The 20,378-nt window shown below is 43.2% G+C and overlaps 1 protein-coding gene across 3 annotated transcripts in view; it reads left to right on the forward strand.

Annotated features, from left to right (window-relative positions):
- The first annotated feature begins 18,962 nt into the window (after positions 1 to 18,962).
- Positions 18,963 to 20,378, forward strand: part of UBASH3B (ubiquitin associated and SH3 domain containing B) — a 172,353-nt gene continuing 170,937 nt past the window's right edge. For 2 of the 3 annotated variants that reach the window (XM_069070076.1, XM_069070075.1), the window contains exon 1: positions 18,963 to 19,436. In XM_069070076.1, the coding sequence (XP_068926177.1) occupies positions 19,385 to 19,436 (52 nt within the window). In that variant the 5' untranslated portion in view covers positions 18,963 to 19,384. The remainder of the gene's footprint in view (positions 19,437 to 20,378) is intronic. The other variant, XM_069070077.1, reaches the window with a different exon arrangement.

Consider the following 20,378-nt stretch of genomic DNA (forward strand, 5'->3'; position numbering starts at 1 on the left):
AGAATGATGAAAGGTATGGGTTCTAAAAAAACTAGGAAGACTTCTATGAACTGATGCAAAGTGTAGTATACATACCTCACAGGGTACAGTTTTTATAATAATAACATTGTAAAGACAAACAACTTGGCATGACTTAAGAATTCCAATTGATGCAATGACTAACCATGATTTTGGAGGATTAATGTTGATCTATATTGCCCACCTCTTGACAGAAAGGTAATGAATTCAAATGCAAAATGAGACATACAATTTTGGATTTGGACGATGTTGGAATTTTTTTTTTTGCTTGACTGCAAATTTGTTGCAAGGGTTTTCTTTTTCTTTTAATTTGAGAGAAGGGTGGGAAACATTAATTAAATGCTTATTTATTGAAAAATAAAATAAATTTAAAAAAACCATTCAATTCCACTTTGACCACTCCCTTCAACGGTTCTTCTTTGCAGATGGATAAAGACAAATTCAAGATATACTTCCTTTTCCTGATCACATGAGGGAGGGAGGATTCTTGTCTGGACCAATCAGAAGAGCAGTATAGGGGTGGATCAAATAGGTTTGGCTTTTGATAAGAATGACGTAAAAAAAAAAGATTTCAGATCAAGACATTGAATCTTTATTTCCCCTAATAGGATATAAGCTCTTTGGGGGTAGTTACAGGTTTTTTTAAAAAAAAACTTTTTATCCCCAGTATCTAGCACTATACTAGGTATACAGTAGCCTTTAAAAAGTACTTATTCATGTATTAACTGTGAAAAAAAAGGGTATATGGGATGATTAGGGAAGGTTAGTGCCTCTGGTGTAAGGACTTACCAAGCCCTTTCCAGTGCTGCTCATTCATTTTTAGTGTCCACCTGCTTGCTGCCCAGTTCTCACCTGTAGTTCTAAGAAGCTGTAACATATGCAGTGGCCACACCCCAGTAAAACCATCTTGTCAGACAAGTTAAATCAGGTTGAGGGTAACCAGTGGGCCTCAAACCTGTTGGTGAGTGGAGGGGGATGTCTATCTCAAGCATGTGAAGATTTCCTCAGTGGAACAGGTGGATGTGAACATTTTGTTTCAATGGACCATGAAGGGAGCAGAAGTAGGTGCTGTGGAGTGCTTAAAGCTTGGTCAGACATAGAAGATAGCAAGATAGTCCACTGTGTCCCAAGACATTGACAGTTGTCTTGACAACTTTCTTTCTACTGGTCTCTGATGACTCTGGAAGAGAGAGTGAAGTTGAAGATTTGGTGCAACTCTGACTGACCTAAATCCAAGTTACTCATGAGTCCACAGTCACCCTACCCTTTTATTATTGCCTGAATCAAAGAAGATGATGTACTCTATGAGCAAGGCAGAATTTAAGTAGCTCAAAAGAAACATGAGATGTACAAATTTATGTTTATACAGACTATTTGTCCTTGATCTGTGGTAGAGCCTTCTGAGCTCATATTGGTATGGTCAACAATAGCCAAATATGTTGTACACTGAGCCAACATCATGATGTCATTTGGTCCTCTTCAAGCACAAAGGACAAAACAACTATGAAAAAGTTTTCATACAGAAAACAGAAAAATACTGCAGTAAAGTCCCTTTTCCTACAGAGTAGCTCCTATATACATGTTAATTTAGCACATGAGGTTACTTTCTCAAATTCCTACTCACATTGGCACGTTGAATCCCCAAAGAGTGAATATTATCAGGGTCCCAAGGGTAGGCCTGAGAGATTGAAGTGTGCCTTTTCTAGTATTGTAGTCCACACCAGTACACTTCTTCCATTGATTATCAGTTGATGTTAATTAGCCAGACTTAATTTGCCTTTTGAAATGGATATCTCCTAAGTGATGAGCGGGAACAGTTGGCACAAAATATTGCTCTAAAAGTCTGTGACACACCCTTCCACCAGGACATCCAGAGTACAGGAGAAAGTGGGCTCAAGCTAAGAGAGCACATGTTGGAAAAGGGTAACTCACAGCTCCTAGATGCTAGAAGTTCTCTTCTCCCCTTTGTTCCAGTACTCATGAAGTTTCCCTCAGGCATGTTATAGCTTTTTGTTGGTCTCTTTGTAGGGTCTTAAAGTTCCATCTCCTCATCTTGTGTATTTTGACCCTGATCCCATGGCAGACACTGTCTGTAGTCATCGCTATCTGAGGAACACTGCTAGAATGCTGATGAGAAATCTAACCTTGGAAGGTCACAATGTCATCCTCTAGTCCAAGGTGAGGGGTAGAGAACAGACTGAGGCTAGACTCCTCCCTCTTCTCACCACCACCACCAAGTGATTCCCTTTCAGAGACTTGGCTGGGACTGCTCTCTCCTCTCTCCTGTGCCAGATGCTTAAATGCATGGGTTCCACACTAATTTGTTATTTTATAGAAGACCCACATAGTGTGACTAAGTCTCCTCAGCCAATATCAACATGCCTCCTGTGGAGATTCACTTCACTTCATCCAGTGTCTTTCAAGTACTTCTTGCACCTAATCGAATGAGCTTGAGTGGCTAATTGATTGATTCCACAGGGGTCTTCTCATTTGTCGAAGGTGATTACAACAAATGGAGAAGGGGAACTGATTGATTCATTCAACTCCCCACTCATAATAAAATCATAAAAGATAATCTGAAAGATGATTCAACAAAGATAACTCTATTTGAAAATCTTCACATTTTAATTACCAAGTGAGGTTACTCCTCAGACAACACATTACATCTCTAGACTCTGGGCATTTTCACTGGCTGTTGCACATACCTGGAATTCTCTCCCTCCTTCACCTCCTGGTTTCCCTAGCTTTCTTCAAGCTAAAATACGATCATTTATGATACTTTCTTCAGCTAAAATCTACAGAAAATCTTTTCTAATCCCTTTTAATGTGGTTGCCTTCCCTCTATTGATTATCTACAGTTTGTAGTATATAGTTTGTTTGTAAATAGTTGTTTTTCTGTTGTCTGACCCATTAGATTGTCAGCTCTTTAGAAGCGGAGACTGTCTTATGTCTTAACAGTATCTGGTACATAGCAAGAACTTAATAAATGCTTATTTACTGAGGCTTAAGACAGGGAGATGTATTCTCACTAAAGGTGTTTGCTACCATCACATATAGTTGATACATCTGTATATGTACCAATGAACAAAGAGGTCAATGAAGAGTTCATCTTGCCCTACTGAGGAAAAAATAAAATTATTTAAAGTATTTTGGTGCATCGAGAGCGCCCCTGGGTTCAGAGTCAGAATACCTGGACTCCGCCATGTTTGGGACTTTAAACATGTCATTTGGCCATTGTTGGCTTTAATTTCCTCATCTGTAAAGTGAGGCATTTGGACTAAATGACGCCTTAAATTGCTTCTGGTTCTACCGCTCTGTGTGTTTACAGCATTTATGACATCACATTCTATCTTGTATTAGGATTCTGCCTGTATTGCCTCCTAGGATTCCCCTACCACATGGGGTTTGAAACTTCTTGAGGGCTACAGTCTTTCTCATCTTTTCATTCCTTCCCCCTAGAACCTAGCATAGTGTTTGTTTTGTTTTGTTTTAAAGCAATCGGGGTTAAGTAACTTGCTCAAGGTTACACGGCCAGTTTTGTTGTGTGTGTGTTAAGTATCTGAGGCCAGAACCGATCCTCGGTCCTCCTGACTCCTGAGCAGGTGCTCTTACTGTGCCACCTAGCCACCCCTCTAGCATAGTGTTTTGCAGATAACAGAAGTCACTTGATAAATATTTGTTAAACTTATTCTCTTATAAAATATAGGATCATTGGATTAATGAGTTGGAAGCATCCAGTCCAACCCCCTCATTTTATAAAGGAAGAAACTGAGGTCTGGAGAGATTTAGTTATTTGTTGAAGACTAAGTAGGTGATATAGTGGATAGAGTGCCAGGCTTGGAGTCAGGAAGACTCATCTTCCTAAGTTCAAATCTGGTCTCAGAAACTTACTAGCTGTGTGACCCTGGGCAAGTCACTTAACCCCATTCGCCTCAGTTTCCACATCTGTAAAATGAGCTGGAGAAGAAAATGGCAAACTGTTCCAGTATCTTTGCTAAGAAAATCCCAAAGAGGGTCACAAAGAGCTGGATATGACTGAAGTGACTGAACAACAGTAAGTAGTAAATGGCAGGACTGTAATTCTTTCACAGGTCTTCTAAACACCAGCTCCAGGGGTCCTTCTACTACACCAGGCTGCTTCCCTGGAGAGGGACAAACTGCTTACAGACTGTGCCAACAGTGTTCCTCCTTTGGTGAGCTCAGATATTTCCTCCCAGATAGCTCTGAGAAGCATCGGGGCCTAGCATGTGCCCCCATTTCCAATCAGCATGGTTATATGACTTCTGGCAATAGCCAGCAGCCTCAGCAAGGAGAAGGCAGGTGGGAGTAATCCAGTCATCAAGTTAAGAAAGGGATGAGTAGAAATAGGCCAATGGGGCAAGGGATTCACTACCCTATTCTGTGCCTCCTGACAGCTTCCCGCCTCCCTCCCCCCCACATCCCAGCTTCACCACGCAGTTTCCTATACCCCTCTCAATGTGGATGGTCGAGGAAGAGGCTTAGGGCTCTATTCAGGGGAAAAAGAAGTAGCTTCTGTGGGGAAAGGGATTTGGGGCCTCAGGGAGAGAAACAAGGAAGGAGTGTAAATGTGACCTCTGGAAGCTACTGTTTTTTCTCCCCTCGTTCCTCTGCCTCTATTTGTTTCTCTTTCAGCTGCTAGTGCAAACACACACACACACACACACACATACACACATACACACAAGGTGATACGGACACACCAGCCTCAGGCTGCCAAGTTTAAAGAAATCTTATTGATGGATGCCTTTGCTTTTGACTCGTTTCTTCTCCTTGAACTCTTTGCCCCAACCCTCCTTAATATTACAAAGAAAACCAATTAAACTAAACCAAGTGTGCAACATTCCACACCATGGTCCTAGACTTAGAAAGGAACCCTAGAGATCATTTTAACAGGTGAGTAAACTGAGGCCCAGAGAAGGTGGGGGCTTTCCTGAGGTGTCAGAGGAAGTGGCAGAAGGGGAATTTGAACTCAAAGCTCTTTCTACAGCACCATCCTTTTGCTGCCTGGTGCCCAAGGAGAGGGAATGTTATAAATCCTCTTTAACCAGATTTGGTGACTGCATTTCGTTGGAATCATAGTTTTTTTTTTTTTAGTGTGGTTTTCATTTACATGATTGTACTAGTTGTACGCCTTGTTCTGCTGGTTTTGATTTCTTCACTCTGAGCCTCCTACTTTTGCTGTCACTTGGTTGTCATCACCTGAAAGAGAGGGTGTACTTGAGCCAGCTCCGACTGGGGGTAGATTGTTAAATTTTCAGGGTGAGCTTCTGCAGTTCAGAAATCTAGCTAGCTACAAATCAGGGTGTAAGTTATTGTTTGTGATGGAGAAATGCTAACAATACCGTAGTATGTTCTGCTTTTTCAGAGATCTGAATGTTAAACATTTACCAGCACCTTCCTTACCCAAAGGTCTTTCTTGGAGCCTGCAGGCTCAGGTACATTAACAGATTTCCTCATTTAGTTCTCTCTCTTCCTCCCTCTGTTTCAGTTTCTGTGTGTTTTGTTTGTTTGTTTATTTGTTTTTTGGAGGGGGGAAGGCAGGGCAATTGGGGTTAAGTGACTTGCCCAAGGTCACATGGGTAGTAAGTGTTAAGTGTCTGAGGTCAGATTTGAACTCAGGTCCACCTGACTCCATGCTCTATTCACTGTGACACTTAGCTGCCCCAGTTTCTGTGTTTCTATGACTCTGTATTTTTGTTTCTGTCTTTGTCTCTGTGTATTTTGTCTCTCACTCTCTTTTTGTCTGTCTATGTCTTTGTCTCTCTGTCTTTTCCTCCCTCTCTCTGTCTCTATTCTTTCTTTCCTTCTCTTTCTATGTTGCTTTCTCCTTCTCTTATCTCTGTTGTTCTCTCTGTCTTTCCCTCCCTCCCTCCCTCCTTTTCTCTATCCTTTCTTTCCCTCTCTGTGTTTATCTCCATGTCTCTCTCTCTCTCCCTCCCTCTCTGTCTCTCCCTCTCTCTGTCTGTCTCTCTCTCTATGTCTCTCTGTCTCTGTCTCTCTCTCTCTCTCTCTCTCTGTCTTTCTCCTCTCTGTCTCTCTCTCCTCTCTGTCTCTCTCTCTCTGTCTCTCTCTCTCTCTGTCTGTCTTTCTCTCTCCTCTCTGTCCCTCTCTCCCTCTTGAAAGGCATCAGTAGCATCAAACCCTTGGGTCAACATCTTGAATGCTCTAAGTTACTTTACCACAGCTGTATATAACAAGTATGCTATAGCAAAATGAACCAAAGTGTGTTTCGTACAGATTTTTTAAAATAGTCATAGATTTTTCAATGTCAGAAAACAAGCGAAAATGGATCTTGTGACCACTGAGGAAACATTGCATTTTCAAATATTGAAAATGGTTTTTGCAAGTGCTCCAGCCAACCTCTCCAGTTCTTGCTCTTCTGGCTCCGAACGAAAGACTGGTTTTGTCTCCCAGCTGGCTTGCACTTACTCCCAGATTTTATTTCACTCTTCAGAAATAAATTCTAGCCCCATGTGGCCTGGACATTTCCCTTCAGCTCACAAAAAGGAAGTTGTAAGAGATGAGGAGAAAAAAAAATAGAGGTTTGCTTCCTTTGTTTGTGGTGTTTATTTCATAACATGCCTATTGTTAGTGGGTGAGCCAGGGACAGGCCCCAAAGCAGGCAGTAACTTTCAGGATGAGGCTTTTCGTGGTGGGGGTGGGGGTGGTGAGGAGGGAGAGGAAGATCTGGACTATGGATACTTCTCCCAAGAGCACCCCAAAATAGACTTGACAGGATTTCATTCAGGAATTGACAAAAGAAAGTTTTTAAAAATAGACCTTGTGGCTTTTCTTCTTTAATTGTAGGAAAGACGATAGCTTTTTCATTGTAGGGAGAAAAAAAATGAGAAAGGAGGCATGAACTTCCAAGTGTGGTATAGTATAAAAAATTCTGATCCAAGAGTCAGGAGACCTGGGTTGTAAGCCCAGTTCTGCCAGCTGGGTATGTGATCTCAGCCAAATCATGTTACCTCTGCAGATCTACCTGTAAAAGGAGAGAACTGGATTGGTATAAGGTCCCTTCCAGCTGTAGCTTCTATGAATCCAGGTACTTACTAAGTACCAATTATGCACCCAGCTCTGTGCTAAATATTTAGGATTGCTGAAGATGGAGAAGTCCCTGGTCCCAGCCTTCCGGGTCAATTGTCAAATGGGGAAGGGGGGAGGGAACAAGTTTTTCTCAAGTACCTACAACTACTCTAAAAGTTTTACAAATATTATCTCATTGGATCCTCATAATAACCCTGGGAGGCTGGTGCTATTATTATTCCCATTTTATAGTTGAAGGAACTGAGTTAGGCAGAGGTTAAGTGATTTGCTGGATCACTACCGGTAGCTACTATGTGTCTGAGGATGGATTTGAACTGTTTCTGAGTCCAGTCCCAGTGTTCTTTCCACCATGTCAACAATTCACTCCCTTAATACATCAACATGTATTAAGTACCTACTACTCTAAGACAAGCAACTGAGTATTAGGGATATAATGACTAAAAACAAAACAATTCCTGATCTCAAAGACCTGACCTTATACTAGGGACTGTAATGTTAATGGGATATAAGATCTTCCCTGACCATTAATAGACCTCACATGAAGCCCATTAAGGGAAGCTTGATTAGGGGAGGCTTGTTTCTCAGGAGGGCCCATGCCTTTTGCTATTTTGTATTTAGGCAGTGGGTCACAAGGGTTGTGACTCCCTCTGGCCCTGAAAAAGGGGTATATATACTCTGATGGTAGTGGGTTGCCTTTTTTTATTTTTTGCTTTGGGGCTCACTTATTGGAAGAGTATTCTTGTGATTTGATCAGATGAGACTCTGGGTAGCCATTAAGGAACCCCCCAACTTTGAAAAACCCAGATGTTGGTGCTTCTCTTTCTGGTAACTATGTATATATTGCCTTGGTCAGACAGTTGGATCTGTCTGTTGATCTGTGCTAATTTCTCAGACAGCCAGAAGCCCTGTCTATTGTTCTTTATTTCTCTGCTTGTATTTTTTCTATTTTCTTTGTTTGTATTTTTTTCTGAAGTTCAAGGTGCTGATTTTTCCCCTGAATTAATGAATATAATTTTTAAAAAGACTTTTGATCACTTAAAAGAGCTATCATTCCTAATAAAGCAGATCTAAGAACCTGTGCTAGTAGCCATCCTGGGTAAGCTAGTGTGGTTGCCGCTATAGAGACACAATATTTAAATACAAAGTAACACCAAGTTATTTCAATAGAGGAAGAGAACTAATAATTGGCTGGGTTAGGAAAGATCTTTTGGATGGAGTACCAGAGTTGAAGTCAGGAGGACCTCAGTTCAAATTCAACCTCTGATACAATTAGTTGTGTGACCCTGGACAAGTCACTGAGCCTCTCTGTGCACAACTGGGAGGCAGGAAACAGTGTCATGGATGGCTTACTGAAAGTAGGGCAGTTTGGGTAGAAATTGAAAGAAAAAGAATAATGGGAAATTAAAGTTTGGAAAGGCCAGAGACAGCTTGTACAGTACTTTATTTAAATGCCACACCGAGTAGCTTGAATTTTTTTTTCTAAAGGTAATGGGGAGCCATTGAAGTTTCTTGAGTAGGAGAGTTACATGGTCACACCAGTGCCAGATGGATAGAAGATATGTTGGAGAGACTGAGGAGATTAGGTGAGAGATTAGAAGTAGGGAGACCAATTAGGGGGTCATCGAAATAGTACAGGTGAGAGGTAATGGGGGCCATAGGCATAGACTATTGTGGGAGAGGCAATATTTGTTTGATGTGAACTGTGCTGACTGGGTAAGAAGGCTTGCCTGCAGGACCATATACAAAATCTTCTGTCTGGCATTCAAAGCCCTTCATAACTCTCCTACCTTTCCAATCTTCGTGGACCTTCCTCTCTGACAGGTATCCTTCCATCCAGTGAAGACGGTCTTATGGTTCTGAAGTGCCCATCAGAAATTATACACCAAATCCCCCTCCCAGTTGCAACCTGTTAGAAGGGGACCCCTACCAGGGTCCCTGGAAACCACCTAATAGGCCATAAGAGTGAGGGAACGTTTCACCTGTGTTGCTAGAAACATGCCCCAGATTCAGGTCTATTTATGTTTGTATCCAGGGCTTTGCTAGGTAATCAAGGCTTCACTAGAAACGGCATTAACAGCATCACACCCCCTTGGAAGCACATTTTGTTGATTAGCAACACCTAACTCTATGTAAGTGTATCTTACAGAAGATTCAGTGCTGGCTTCCCTATTGGGGAGGCAGTCACCGGCCGGTTAATAAACACTCCTATCAAATTATAATTGGTTTCATTGTCTTGCTTTCTCGGTCATCCATTACAGTTCTTCTAGGAACAAGACACTCCATCTCTCAGATCCAAGCATTTTCTCTGGCTATCACCCATTCCTGGAATGGTCTCTCTTCTCTGCTCCATTACTGACTTCCCTGGATTTCTTATGTCCCAACTAAAATTCCATCTTTTACAAAGTATTCTTCCCAAATGCATATTTCAATTCCAGTGCTTTCCTTCTCTTAATTATTTCCCATTTATCCTGTCTTTACTGTGTTTGTATGTATTTGTTTACATGTTGTTTCCCCTTTAGATGGTAAGCTCCTTGAAAACAGAGATTGTCTTTTGATTTTTTGGCATCCCCTGCCCTTAGCACAGTGCCTGACAGATAGTGTTTATTGAATTGAATTGGTTGGGTTTCCTTGATGCCTGAGACATAAAAGGCCTTTCCTAAGTAGAGGTAAGTATTGGAGACTTTAGCAGACTTTCCACTGCCTTACCAGAATACCTTTTGACCTAGCTTGGCTCCCTGTGGCTGTAGTGAATATGGGACTTTAGAGCAATAGCTTTTATCTGTATCTTTTAAAATCTTATCTTAAATAAAGTTGTTTTTATTGCATTTTTATGGTCCATGAGTATCTCATTATCAACTTGGATCACTGGACTGGTCTAAGTTAGGCCTGGCACAGAATAGAAAGAGATCAATGTGATGGATATGGCCAAGGGTAGAATCAAGATTCTGAAAATGACTGCACATGGGGGATGAGGTAGAGGAAAGAGTTAACAATGACTCTGAGGTTGTCAACTTAGGTCAGCCTAGGTTCCCCCCCCCAGACTTCACTCCTCTGGATTTCCCCAGGCTCCAGAAGGTCACTTTAAGCACTGGAACGCACACCTCAGAAGTACCCTTACCACTCAGATTGGATGGCTTCTCTCAGAACCCCTATTTAAGGAGGGCACCTAGGCTAGCTATCTCTTTATTTCTTACCAGACTGTATTCCTCCAGATTTCTCTGTTGCGTGCCTTCTCTGGGTACCTCCTCCCCACCCCTGTCATCTTCCTCTTGTGTGTTGTCTTCCCTGTTAGAATGTAAGCTCCTTGAGGTAAGTGACTGTCTTTATTTTTGCTTATATTTGTATTCCTGGGATTTAGTAAAGTGCCTGGAATGTCCTAAGGACTTAATAAATGCTTGTTAACTAACTAACTAACTCCTGGTTAATAGAAGGAGGGTAGTAGCCTAGGTCAAAAATGGAGAAGTTAGGAAGAACAGTAGGTTTAAGGGTAAGATAAAATTTTGCTTTACACATGAGTTTGAGATGCCCACAGGATGTTCTAGGTAGAGATGTCCTATAGGCAGTAACCACAAAGCTCAGAAAAGAGATAAGGGATGGATTGATAGCTCTAAGGGCCATCACCATAGAGATGATTAAACTCCTAAGAGCTGACACGATCACTGAGAAAGCATGTGGATAGAGAAAAGACAAGGACCCAGGACAGGGCCTTTGAGGGGTCATCCATAGTTAGTCGATGGTCAGGGATAATGATTCAATAAAGGAGACTGAGAATGAGTGGTCTGTCATGTAAAAGGAGAGTCAGTATTGAGCACTGTCATAAAAGCAGAAGGTGAAGAGGATATTGTGGAGGACAGGTAGTCATCAGTATCAAAAGCATCAGAATTCAAGAAATATAAGGTTCTTTTTTAGTTCAGAATGGTTGTTACATTATTGTTCCAACAAAGGAGTGTGGGGAGGGGGAAAGGTGGTTGGTCGTTGTTCTTCATTCTCTAAGAGGACCAAAATGACATCACTATGTCTGGGTCAAGGTAAAGTATATCCAGTTTTGGCTGATTAGAGAGAAATAGCTCTGAGGTCTCGACCACAGGTCAGGGCATAAACAGTCCATGTGAACATTTAGAGTGGAGATGTCTCTAAATTTTCCCATCTCATGTTTCCTTTGAGCTACTGAAATTCTACTTTGCTTATAGAACACAACACCTTCTTTGATGCAGCATGCCATTCTGGGCAGTCCTGTGCCAGTGTCTCTCACGTCTCACAATATATTCTAAAATTCTTCAGACAGACCTTGAGAGTGTTCTTGTATCAACAGATGAATGGATGAATGAAACAGTATTTATTAATATCTTATTATGTGTCATTTTTCCAGCAAGTTGTACTCCTCTGAACTTCATCATGCCCTCTTGCTTTTCAGCTTCTTTTTATATATTGTCTTCCCTCATTAAATTGTGAGCTCCTTGGGGGCAGCTAGGTGGCAAAGTGAATAGAACACCTGTCCTGGAGTCAGGAGGACCTGAGTTCAAATCTGGCCTCAGACACTTACGCTTGCTAGCTGTGTGACCTTGGGCAAGTCACTTAACCCCAACTGCCCTGCCTTCACCCCTCCAAAAAGACTAAAAAAAATTATCGTGAGCTCCTTGAGGATCAGGACTGTCTTTTTGGTTTTCTTTGTGTCCCCAGGACTTAACTCAATGCTTGGCACACTGTAGATACTTAATAAATGTTTACTGGTTGACTCATTGCTGGCTGACTGATTGCCAAGACTTGCTAAGTGCTGGGGATACAAGTAAAAAAAAAAAGGAAGCCGTCCTTGCTCCTGAGGAACTTATAGTCTAATAAGGAGGAGAATGGTGTCCAGAGACATATATTTTGGTCTGGAAATTCATAGGGACAGTGGGGTTCTGGACCATATTCCAGCCTATGGTGAGATTCAGGCTCAGGAGATAGTTAAAGATTGCCTAATGTTTAACAATAAAGAAGTTTACTTAACAATGGCATGGAAAGGATAATCAGCATTGATTCACTTGGGACACAGCTCTTTTTCTTCCCCACTTGGCTAGTCAGCATTTTGTGTCAAGGCTTAGGAGTCTCCAATGCATTTGCTTCACTTTTATAGTTAGGCAAAATGGAGAGATGGGAGAAGCTGGTACAAATTCCTCACACTTACAGGTCCAGAAGGGGAACTGATACCGCATATGGTTTTTTTTTTTTTATTTCTCAGTAGTACCATTATTTAATTGTTTTCTATGTCCATTGTAAAATCAGTGAATTTCTAAGAAAATTATATACAAAATTCTCCAGTTATGGCCAATTTAAACACTAACCAACCAAAGAACTACTAATTACATATTAAGAACAGAATATTAAAAACATATTACTTCCCAGAATTATTGTGAGGAGTAAATGGGAGAAGTTATGTAAAGAACTTTGTACACTGCAATATGGTGACCATATTACAGGAATTAACTCCAAACTATGCTATTTGGGGGTTGGTTGATAGGACCTAGGATATTCTGCCTGGACAAGGAAAGACTTTGGACAATCATGGGGTTATAAAGTTGAAGCTGGACCTTCAAGATAGTGAATCCAGCCCTGCCATTTTGTAGATGAGGAACTGAAGTACGGAGAGGTTAAGATCACCTGCCCAAGGTGATTCAGAAGTGTGGCTGGAATTCAAATCTAGGTCCTCTGACTCCAAACCTAATATAATTTTCACTGTACCAAACAGCCTAATAGCTGTCATCCAGGATTTGAAGAGCCATCTTGTGGAAAGGGGACCAGATTTGTCCTGCTTGACCCAGAGAACAGAAGTAGGAGCAATGAGATGTTATTTAAAATTAAAAAAAAGCAAATTTGTCTGAAGGTGAATAGGATGCTTCAGAAGGAAATGGATGCCACTGCCACTGAGATGCTGAGTGAGGAAGATCCCTTCTCTCTCTGAGACTCTGAGATTCCCTATAAATGTTAGTTATTATTATTAACTTTGGTTTTCTTCCCCTGTGTTCCTCCTATCACATCCTCCTAGTATCTTCTGGTAATGAAGATTTCCATGTAAAGTCCCTATAGAGTTTTTCTGGCTGCTTTTCAAACTGGCTGTCTTTGCCAGAGCCAACACCCCAGCCATCTGGTCTGGATAGAGAATAATACTAACTCACACTCACATTTATTTAGAACTCTAATATTTACAAATCACTTTCCTTAAAGAAACTTGTGATGAGGCAAATAGCATAAGCAACACTGTGCCCATTCTACGGATAAGGAAACTCAAACCTGGAGAGGTGCCATCTCGAATAGGTAATAAGTGGCCAAGTCTGAATTAGAACCTGAATCTTCAAGCTCTTAAGTCCAGTGTTTTCCCATGACACCATACTGCTTTCAACATCTGTATAGTAAGAGGGAGTGGAAAACGTCTGCAGATGTGACTGCCCCATTCCTGTTAGAGTCACTTCCTGACCTCTGCCCGGGGGTAGCATTTGGAGGAGGGGAAGGAGCCAGGACCAACATCTGGAATCCCATGTGTCTGCTTCTCTCTAGCAGTATTCCTTCTATCCAGGCATTTCCTGCCTCCCAATGGACATTCCAGAAGGGCTTTCAGTAAGTGGCTGGGGTGACAGGGAAGGAGTTAAATGTGCTAGGGCCCAGCCAATGTGAGCTCAAACAAAGGGGACTTTGTGGCGCAGGCTGAATTTTTGACATGGCTTGTTGATTCAACAGAACATGACAACTTGCCATCCTCTCTGTGTGAGTCGGGGCCAGGAGCCCAATGCTGATGTGTCTGTCAGCCACATCATTAAGACCTCTGGTGACTGGGCAGTTCCCAGCCCCCTCTAAGATATACTGTTGGATGAAAGACTTTCTCTCTTCCTTGTTGGTAATATAACAATGGGGGTATTTATAAGGCTTCTCCAGGCTGGGAGAAGTCAATGCAATTAAGACACAATGCATCTTAATTGCACAGACACCCAGCACAATGGGGAACAAATAGCAGCAGTTCTCAATACAAACAAGTGCCACAGAGAGAAAAAGCTGGATGGTGGGGTGGGGTGGGGTGGAGTGGGGTGGGGTGGGTGAGGGAGCCAGACTTTGAGTTCAGGGATTTGAGCATCCGTGAAAAGAGCAAGAGTTTCATTTGTGAGGCACTCAAAAGAGCACAATTCCAGGAGTCAGGATAAATCTACCTCCTTAGGCTGTGGTGAGGATAAATAAATGAAATAATATTGGTAGAGTGCTAGATAAATGCTATCTATTATTATATATGAATATATGTATGTATATAGACATGCATATTATCTAAGTATACATACACAAACATGCATGGATACATAGGTATAAAACACATAAGTACATATATGCACATGCATGTATATACATACAGATGTGTAGATGTATGTGTAGATATATACATACACATTAAACAGATAACCTCTCAGTCCTCCTAACAATTATGTGAACCTAAAGGCATTATAAATATTATCACTATCTGTGAGACAAGGACACCGAGGTTCAGAGAAATTAAGTTATTTGCCCATGGTCACTTGGCTGGTAAATGTTAAGGGTAAGGTTCAAACCCAGGTCTCTCCTCTCTCGAAGTCCTGTGGCTTTTTTTTCTTTTTAACTACAAAACAATTTTCCCCTCTCTCAATCCCAGTTTTCCAATCTATAAAATGAGGCACTTAGACTAGATGATTTTTAAGGTTTCTTCTAGGTCTGACGAACAATCAGATTCATTGAAATGCATAGGTTTGCATCAAAAGTAATAGAAGTAATAATAGTTAACATTGACATGGTGCTTACTATGTGCCTGGCACTGTATTAAGTGCTTTACAATTATTTTCTCAGTTTATCTCACAACAATCTTGTCAGTTCTATTAGGATCCCCATTTTACAACTGAGCAAACTGAGGCAGACAGAAGTTAAGTGACTTGCCCACGGCCACACAGCTAGTTAGAGATTGAGGCTGGATTTAAACTCAGGTTTTCCTCTCTCTAAGTCTGATTCATTGTTCACTGCATTGCTTAGCTGCTTCAAGATATCTATTCTCATTTGTTCCTAAAAGGACTAAAGATTGTTTATCATCGCTTCAGAGAAGAGGGAGAATCTAGGAAGACCAAGAAAGGCCAAGAGGCTTTGTTCTGTTGGTTCTCAAAGGACAGAACTAGGGTAAACAGGTAGAAGTTATAGGGAGAAGAATTTAGAATCCATGTAGAGATAAACCGTCTATTAATTAGAGCTATCCAAAAGTGAAGCGGGGTTGCCTTGACAAGTGGTAGATTTTTGGTAGAGATGGGTGAATCCTTGTTGGGGCCTGTAATGGTAATAGACATTTGAAGATCTTCCCTGACCCTTAATAAGTCTAAAATTGAACTTCAGGACCTTTCTTGATTTGAAAATACACTCTGCCCCCTAATAGGTTGCATGTGCTCACCTGGAGCCTGGGGTGGGAGGCTTGTATTTTAGGAAGGCACAACTTTTGTTACTTTGTAGTCAAGTGGGTAACAAAGGTTATGATGTTCTCTGACCCTGGAGAAGGCTATATATAGCTCTGAGGCTAGGTTTTGCTTTGGGGCTCACTTTGGGAAGAGTTTTGTGATTTGACCAGATGAGACTCTGGGCAGCCGTTGAGCCCCCAGCTTTGAAATCCAAGATGTTGGTGCTTCTCTCTCTGGTGACTAACTAGGTATGGATGTAATGGTCAGACAAGCTAGAAGCCCTGTCTGCTGAATTGGGTTATTTTCTCTTGTAACTTCTGTTTGTATTCTCTGAAGTTCAGGGTGCTGACTTTTCCCCCTGAAATAGGTAAATGATATATGTTTGATTGATGAAAGTAAGCTTGTTAACCCTTTTTGAGTTGCTTTCCTTTAGAAAAGCAGATCAAAGAACCTGTGCTAGCAGCCATCCCGGGTATGCTAGGGTGCTTTCTTCTATAGAGCCTTGTACAGATGGGCCCACTGTGCTTTGGATGTCCTTTCAAAATGTGAGATTTTATAATTATATCATGGGTAGGGACACATGGGATAGAGTATGGATGTGCTGTTTTATTGGTGTATGGAATTACTAGGTCAGGAATCTTCATCAATCTATGAAGATTGACAACTTCTCTGCAATTTATAATTTTTAAGTTGCCTAGAGCTCTAAGAGATTAAGTGAGTTACCCAGCATTACATCACCAGGATGTCTGAGGCTGGTCTTAAACCTAGAAATTCCTGGCTTTGAGGCCTAGCTATCCACCACGATCAATTGCCTCTTGTTTGTGAACAAATGGATGACCTCCTTCCTCAAACCAACATTAACAGGGTCTAAGGACCCTAGGCTGATTTTCGAGGGCCCTCAGGACTGGCTGGCCCCTCTACTTTGTCAGAGACCATTTGGCAATTCCCCCAATCGCCAGACACTATTTGGAAGAGCCCCTTATATCCTACCCAGTGATTGGAGTCAAGGGGATATGAGCTTCCCCTAAGCTAAGATGAATCTCTTTCGTTGATTTTTCAGACTTGTTCTATACCCACTCACCCTCATCACATTCAGATACCTTTTAGAAAAATCAATTACCTGCTAAGAAAATCAAGGCATGTAGTTTTCCCTGGAATTTACTTCAAAGATCAGTGACTTCATCCATGTTGAAGCTCCTTCTTCCTACACAGATTGCAACCCCTCTTGTGATTCAGTTGATGGTCTTGAAAAAGTTTCTAAGTCTGAAAAATCCATCACCCTGGCACAGTCAGGTGATAAGCCCCTCTGAATTCACTTTGACTGGTTCTCAGAGAAAAGACAGATAATCTATCATTATCTAGAGTGCAAACTCCAGACCTTTCCAGATTGGAAAGCACCCACCAGAACTGACAGTCCTCTGATACAACCATTGACAGCTGATTGTCACCTCCAGGCATCCCGAGGAAAGTATCTCTGGGGACAAAACCCTAAAAGTCAGAGTTTAAATAGCTATGTTAAACTAAAAATCTTTCACGCCCTTAGGCAAAATTGTAAAATAGCAAGTATGTCTTCACACCTATAGTCTCCTCTTTTGGAGACATTTTCTGTGTTGTTCTGCTCTCTTCCCTTCTCTCTCTTCCTATTTTCCAGAAAGAAGCTGATATCAGTCATACATATCTGTGTGTGCATTTAAGTTAACTCTCACAGGATTTCTTGCATTTGGAGTCCTTTCTCTCATCATGGAAGGAAAAGCATTGTTCCCTGGTAAAGAAATTTTAAGTTTCATCTAACAAGTGGGGGTGGAGGAGGCTTTTCAGGCTTGAGGAGGAGACTTCCTGGTGCCCTGGAAATATAATTATAGAATCCTAGAATGTTAGAGTAAGATGGGGCCCTAGAGATCAACTAATTCAACCCCCTCTTTTTATAGAAAAAGGAAACTGAGGCCCTGAGAAGGGAAATGGGCTCCCCCAAAGTACAAAGTTAGAGAGTGGCAAAGCTATGGGAACAACCTGACATGCCTGCTGGGTTATTTGCCTTACAAAAGTCATCAAAACACCAGTTAGAAGAGACCACCCTCTTCTGCTTTCTGTTCACTGCAGAAATCCTCTCTGTACCCTGCCCAAAAGAGGTCATCTAACCTATGCTTGAGGTGACTGGGAGCTTACTCTCTCAAGAGGCAGCTCTATCCATTGTTGAAGGGTTTTGGTTATTAGAAAGTTTATCTTCATTTTGAGCCAAGATCTGCCTGCCTATAAACCAAAAAGTGCAGACAGCATTCTACTTTAGGAAGATTAGCAGGAGACAGTAGATTCTAGTGAAAAGATTCGTAGCCCCGAAGTTAGGAGACCTGGAATAGAATTCTGTCTTGGCATTTGCTAGTTGAGTGACCATGAGGAAGTAACTTAATCGTTCAAAGCTTCCCTCTCCTAATCTGTAAAATGGGAATTATAATATTTTCACTTGCCTATCTCACAGGGCTGTTAGGAGGAAAGATGTTTTTGCAGACCTTAAAGCACTGGACAAATGTGTGTTGAAATCGTGCCTTCCACACTTAACTAGCTGTGTGACTTTGGACAAGTCATTTGATTCCTGTTGGCCTCAGTTCCTTCATCTGTAAAATTAGGGAGCTCCTACCTCCCAGAGTTGTTGTGAGGATCAAATGAAATGATAGTTATAAAGTGCTTAGCACAGTGTTTGGCATATAGTAGGCACTATATATAAGTGATGATGATGATGATGATGATGATTACTAATTGTGTAACCCTGGGCAAATCACTTGATCTCTGTCAGCCTCAGGTTCCTCATCAGCAAAATGGCTGTAAGAGCACTCGTTTCTTAGGGTTCTTATGAGAATCAAAATGAAATAATGTATGTAAAGCAATTTGCAAAGCTTAAAGGGCTATATAAATGCCTGCCATTGTATCATCATTATTGTTGTTGCTGAAGAGAGGAAAAGTCGTTTGCTACTGAATCCAGTGCAGAAAGGACAAGTGGCAGCTTTGTTTCTAGTGGCCCCAGCTACACTTTATATTGATGTAGGTTCTTTCTAAATCCATACCAGTTTCTCTGGGTCTCATTGCCCGGGGTTCTGAACCATCACAATCATCCGTTCAGGCTATTAGTCTCAATTAATCATTTAGAAATTGCTGACGCGAGTGTCAGGAAGAAAGGTGGCAGGTGGCAGGGACCAGGACTGCGATGATATCTTAAACAAATGAGGGCCACGGGGTGGGTGGTGATTTTCAGGAAAAAATGACCAAAACGCTACCCTTGCGGGTTGGATCTCCCCTCTTGTGTGTTTACGGGATGCGAGCTCAGCGAGCGCGCCCGCAAGCCGCGGGAGCTGCCGCTTTAAGAGAGGGGCGGGGCCGCTGACACGGGGCAGGGAAGGCCGGCCCATCCGAGCTCCTTTTCCCTTTTTGATCCATTCAAAAATTACTCATTGCAAATTCCCTGACTGCGAGGAGCGGAGGCTGGGGGCGGAGGACGGCCGCGCTCCAGGCAGCGGGCGCCTACGGGGCTCGGAGGCGCTCGGGGACCCGCGCCTGCAGTCGCGTCTTATCGGGCGCGGAGCCGCCGCTCCTCCGCGGGCCGCCTCCACCAGGAAGCCGTCGGAGTCAGCTCGTCTGAGCCGCTGGCCCGGCCCTCGCCATCCCTCCGCCCGCCCTTCCGCGCCGCAGCTCCGGCGGCGTCTCCTCCCGAGCCATGGCTGCATGCTGAGCCTGCTGTGGCTCCCGGCTCGGCTCGGCTCGGCTCGGCGGCGGCGGCAGCCCCAGCCCGCCAGGCATGGCTGCGCGAGAGGAGCTCTACAGCAAAGTCATCCCCCGGAGGAACCGGCAGCAGCATCGCCCCGGCACCATCAAGCATGGGTCGGCCCTCGAGGTCCTTCTCTCCATGGGATTCCCCAAAGCCCGAGCGTGAGTTAAAGGCACTCGCATCCCTCCTGCCCTGCCCTGCATCCTTCCTTCTCTCCCGGCATCCTCCCCTTCCCTCTCCTCTGCCTTTCTCCTCGGCCGCCGCCTCCCCTCTTGTCCTCCTCGGGGTCTGACTTCTCCGACGCCGGCCCTCGCCCGGATCCATTACCTGCTGCGCTGCTGGCGAGACTGGGCGGAGAAGGATGCTGCTGGAGATGGGATGGGGGAGGACCGAATGCCCTTTACCGAGGACTCCCTGAGCAAGGGGAACGCGCGTGTGTGCAAGTGTGGGAGCGCGCTCGCGTTGTGTGTCCGTGCCCTTTGGTTCTCTCGGGGTCGAGGAGGATTTGTTTTGCCCGCATCGTGACTGGCGGCAGTAAGCAGGCTGTCCCTAGGTCATCCCTGAGGTCCCTGTAGCAGAACCGGTGCCACAGGGTGGGGGAATGAAACCCCTCTGGATCCCTCGCCCCATCCTGGGGCTACTAGGGAGAGACGAGGGGACTGCGGAGCATAGAGACGCTGCCGTCACCCCCCCACTGCAGTGGTTTCCCTTTGGAGTAGGAGGAGCGGGAGTGTGGGTGTTGCTGCATATTCATTGATAGAGTAGCTAGGATAAGATGATTTTCCACCTGGGGACCTGAGGGATGTTATTTCCCTCCTCCTCCAGAGGTGGTGGGTGAAATTGGAGGCACCTTTCTGGGGGGAAAGCTTCCCTAAGCTTCCCTTCTCCATCATTATCTTTTTATCCACTCACCCACGCCTGTGGTGGGCGTAGGGACAGATTGGTGATCTTTTGTGCCTATGGGGGGGAAGGGGGATCTGACTGACCAGCAAAAGGATCAGGAGGGAGCTGCCTGAGAAAGCCTATGTCAAGTTTGTGGGCACAGTCCTAGGGGACCCAGAAGTGGCCTGCAAAAGGGAGAAAAGTCAGAAACACCATCCCTA

This window comes from Petaurus breviceps, unplaced genomic scaffold (genome assembly GCF_028583685.1).
Source record: "Petaurus breviceps papuanus isolate PSGF00001 unplaced genomic scaffold, PetGlider_PUasm1.0 90804, whole genome shotgun sequence".
In the NCBI taxonomy this organism is placed as follows: Eukaryota; Metazoa; Chordata; class Mammalia; order Diprotodontia; family Petauridae; genus Petaurus; species Petaurus breviceps.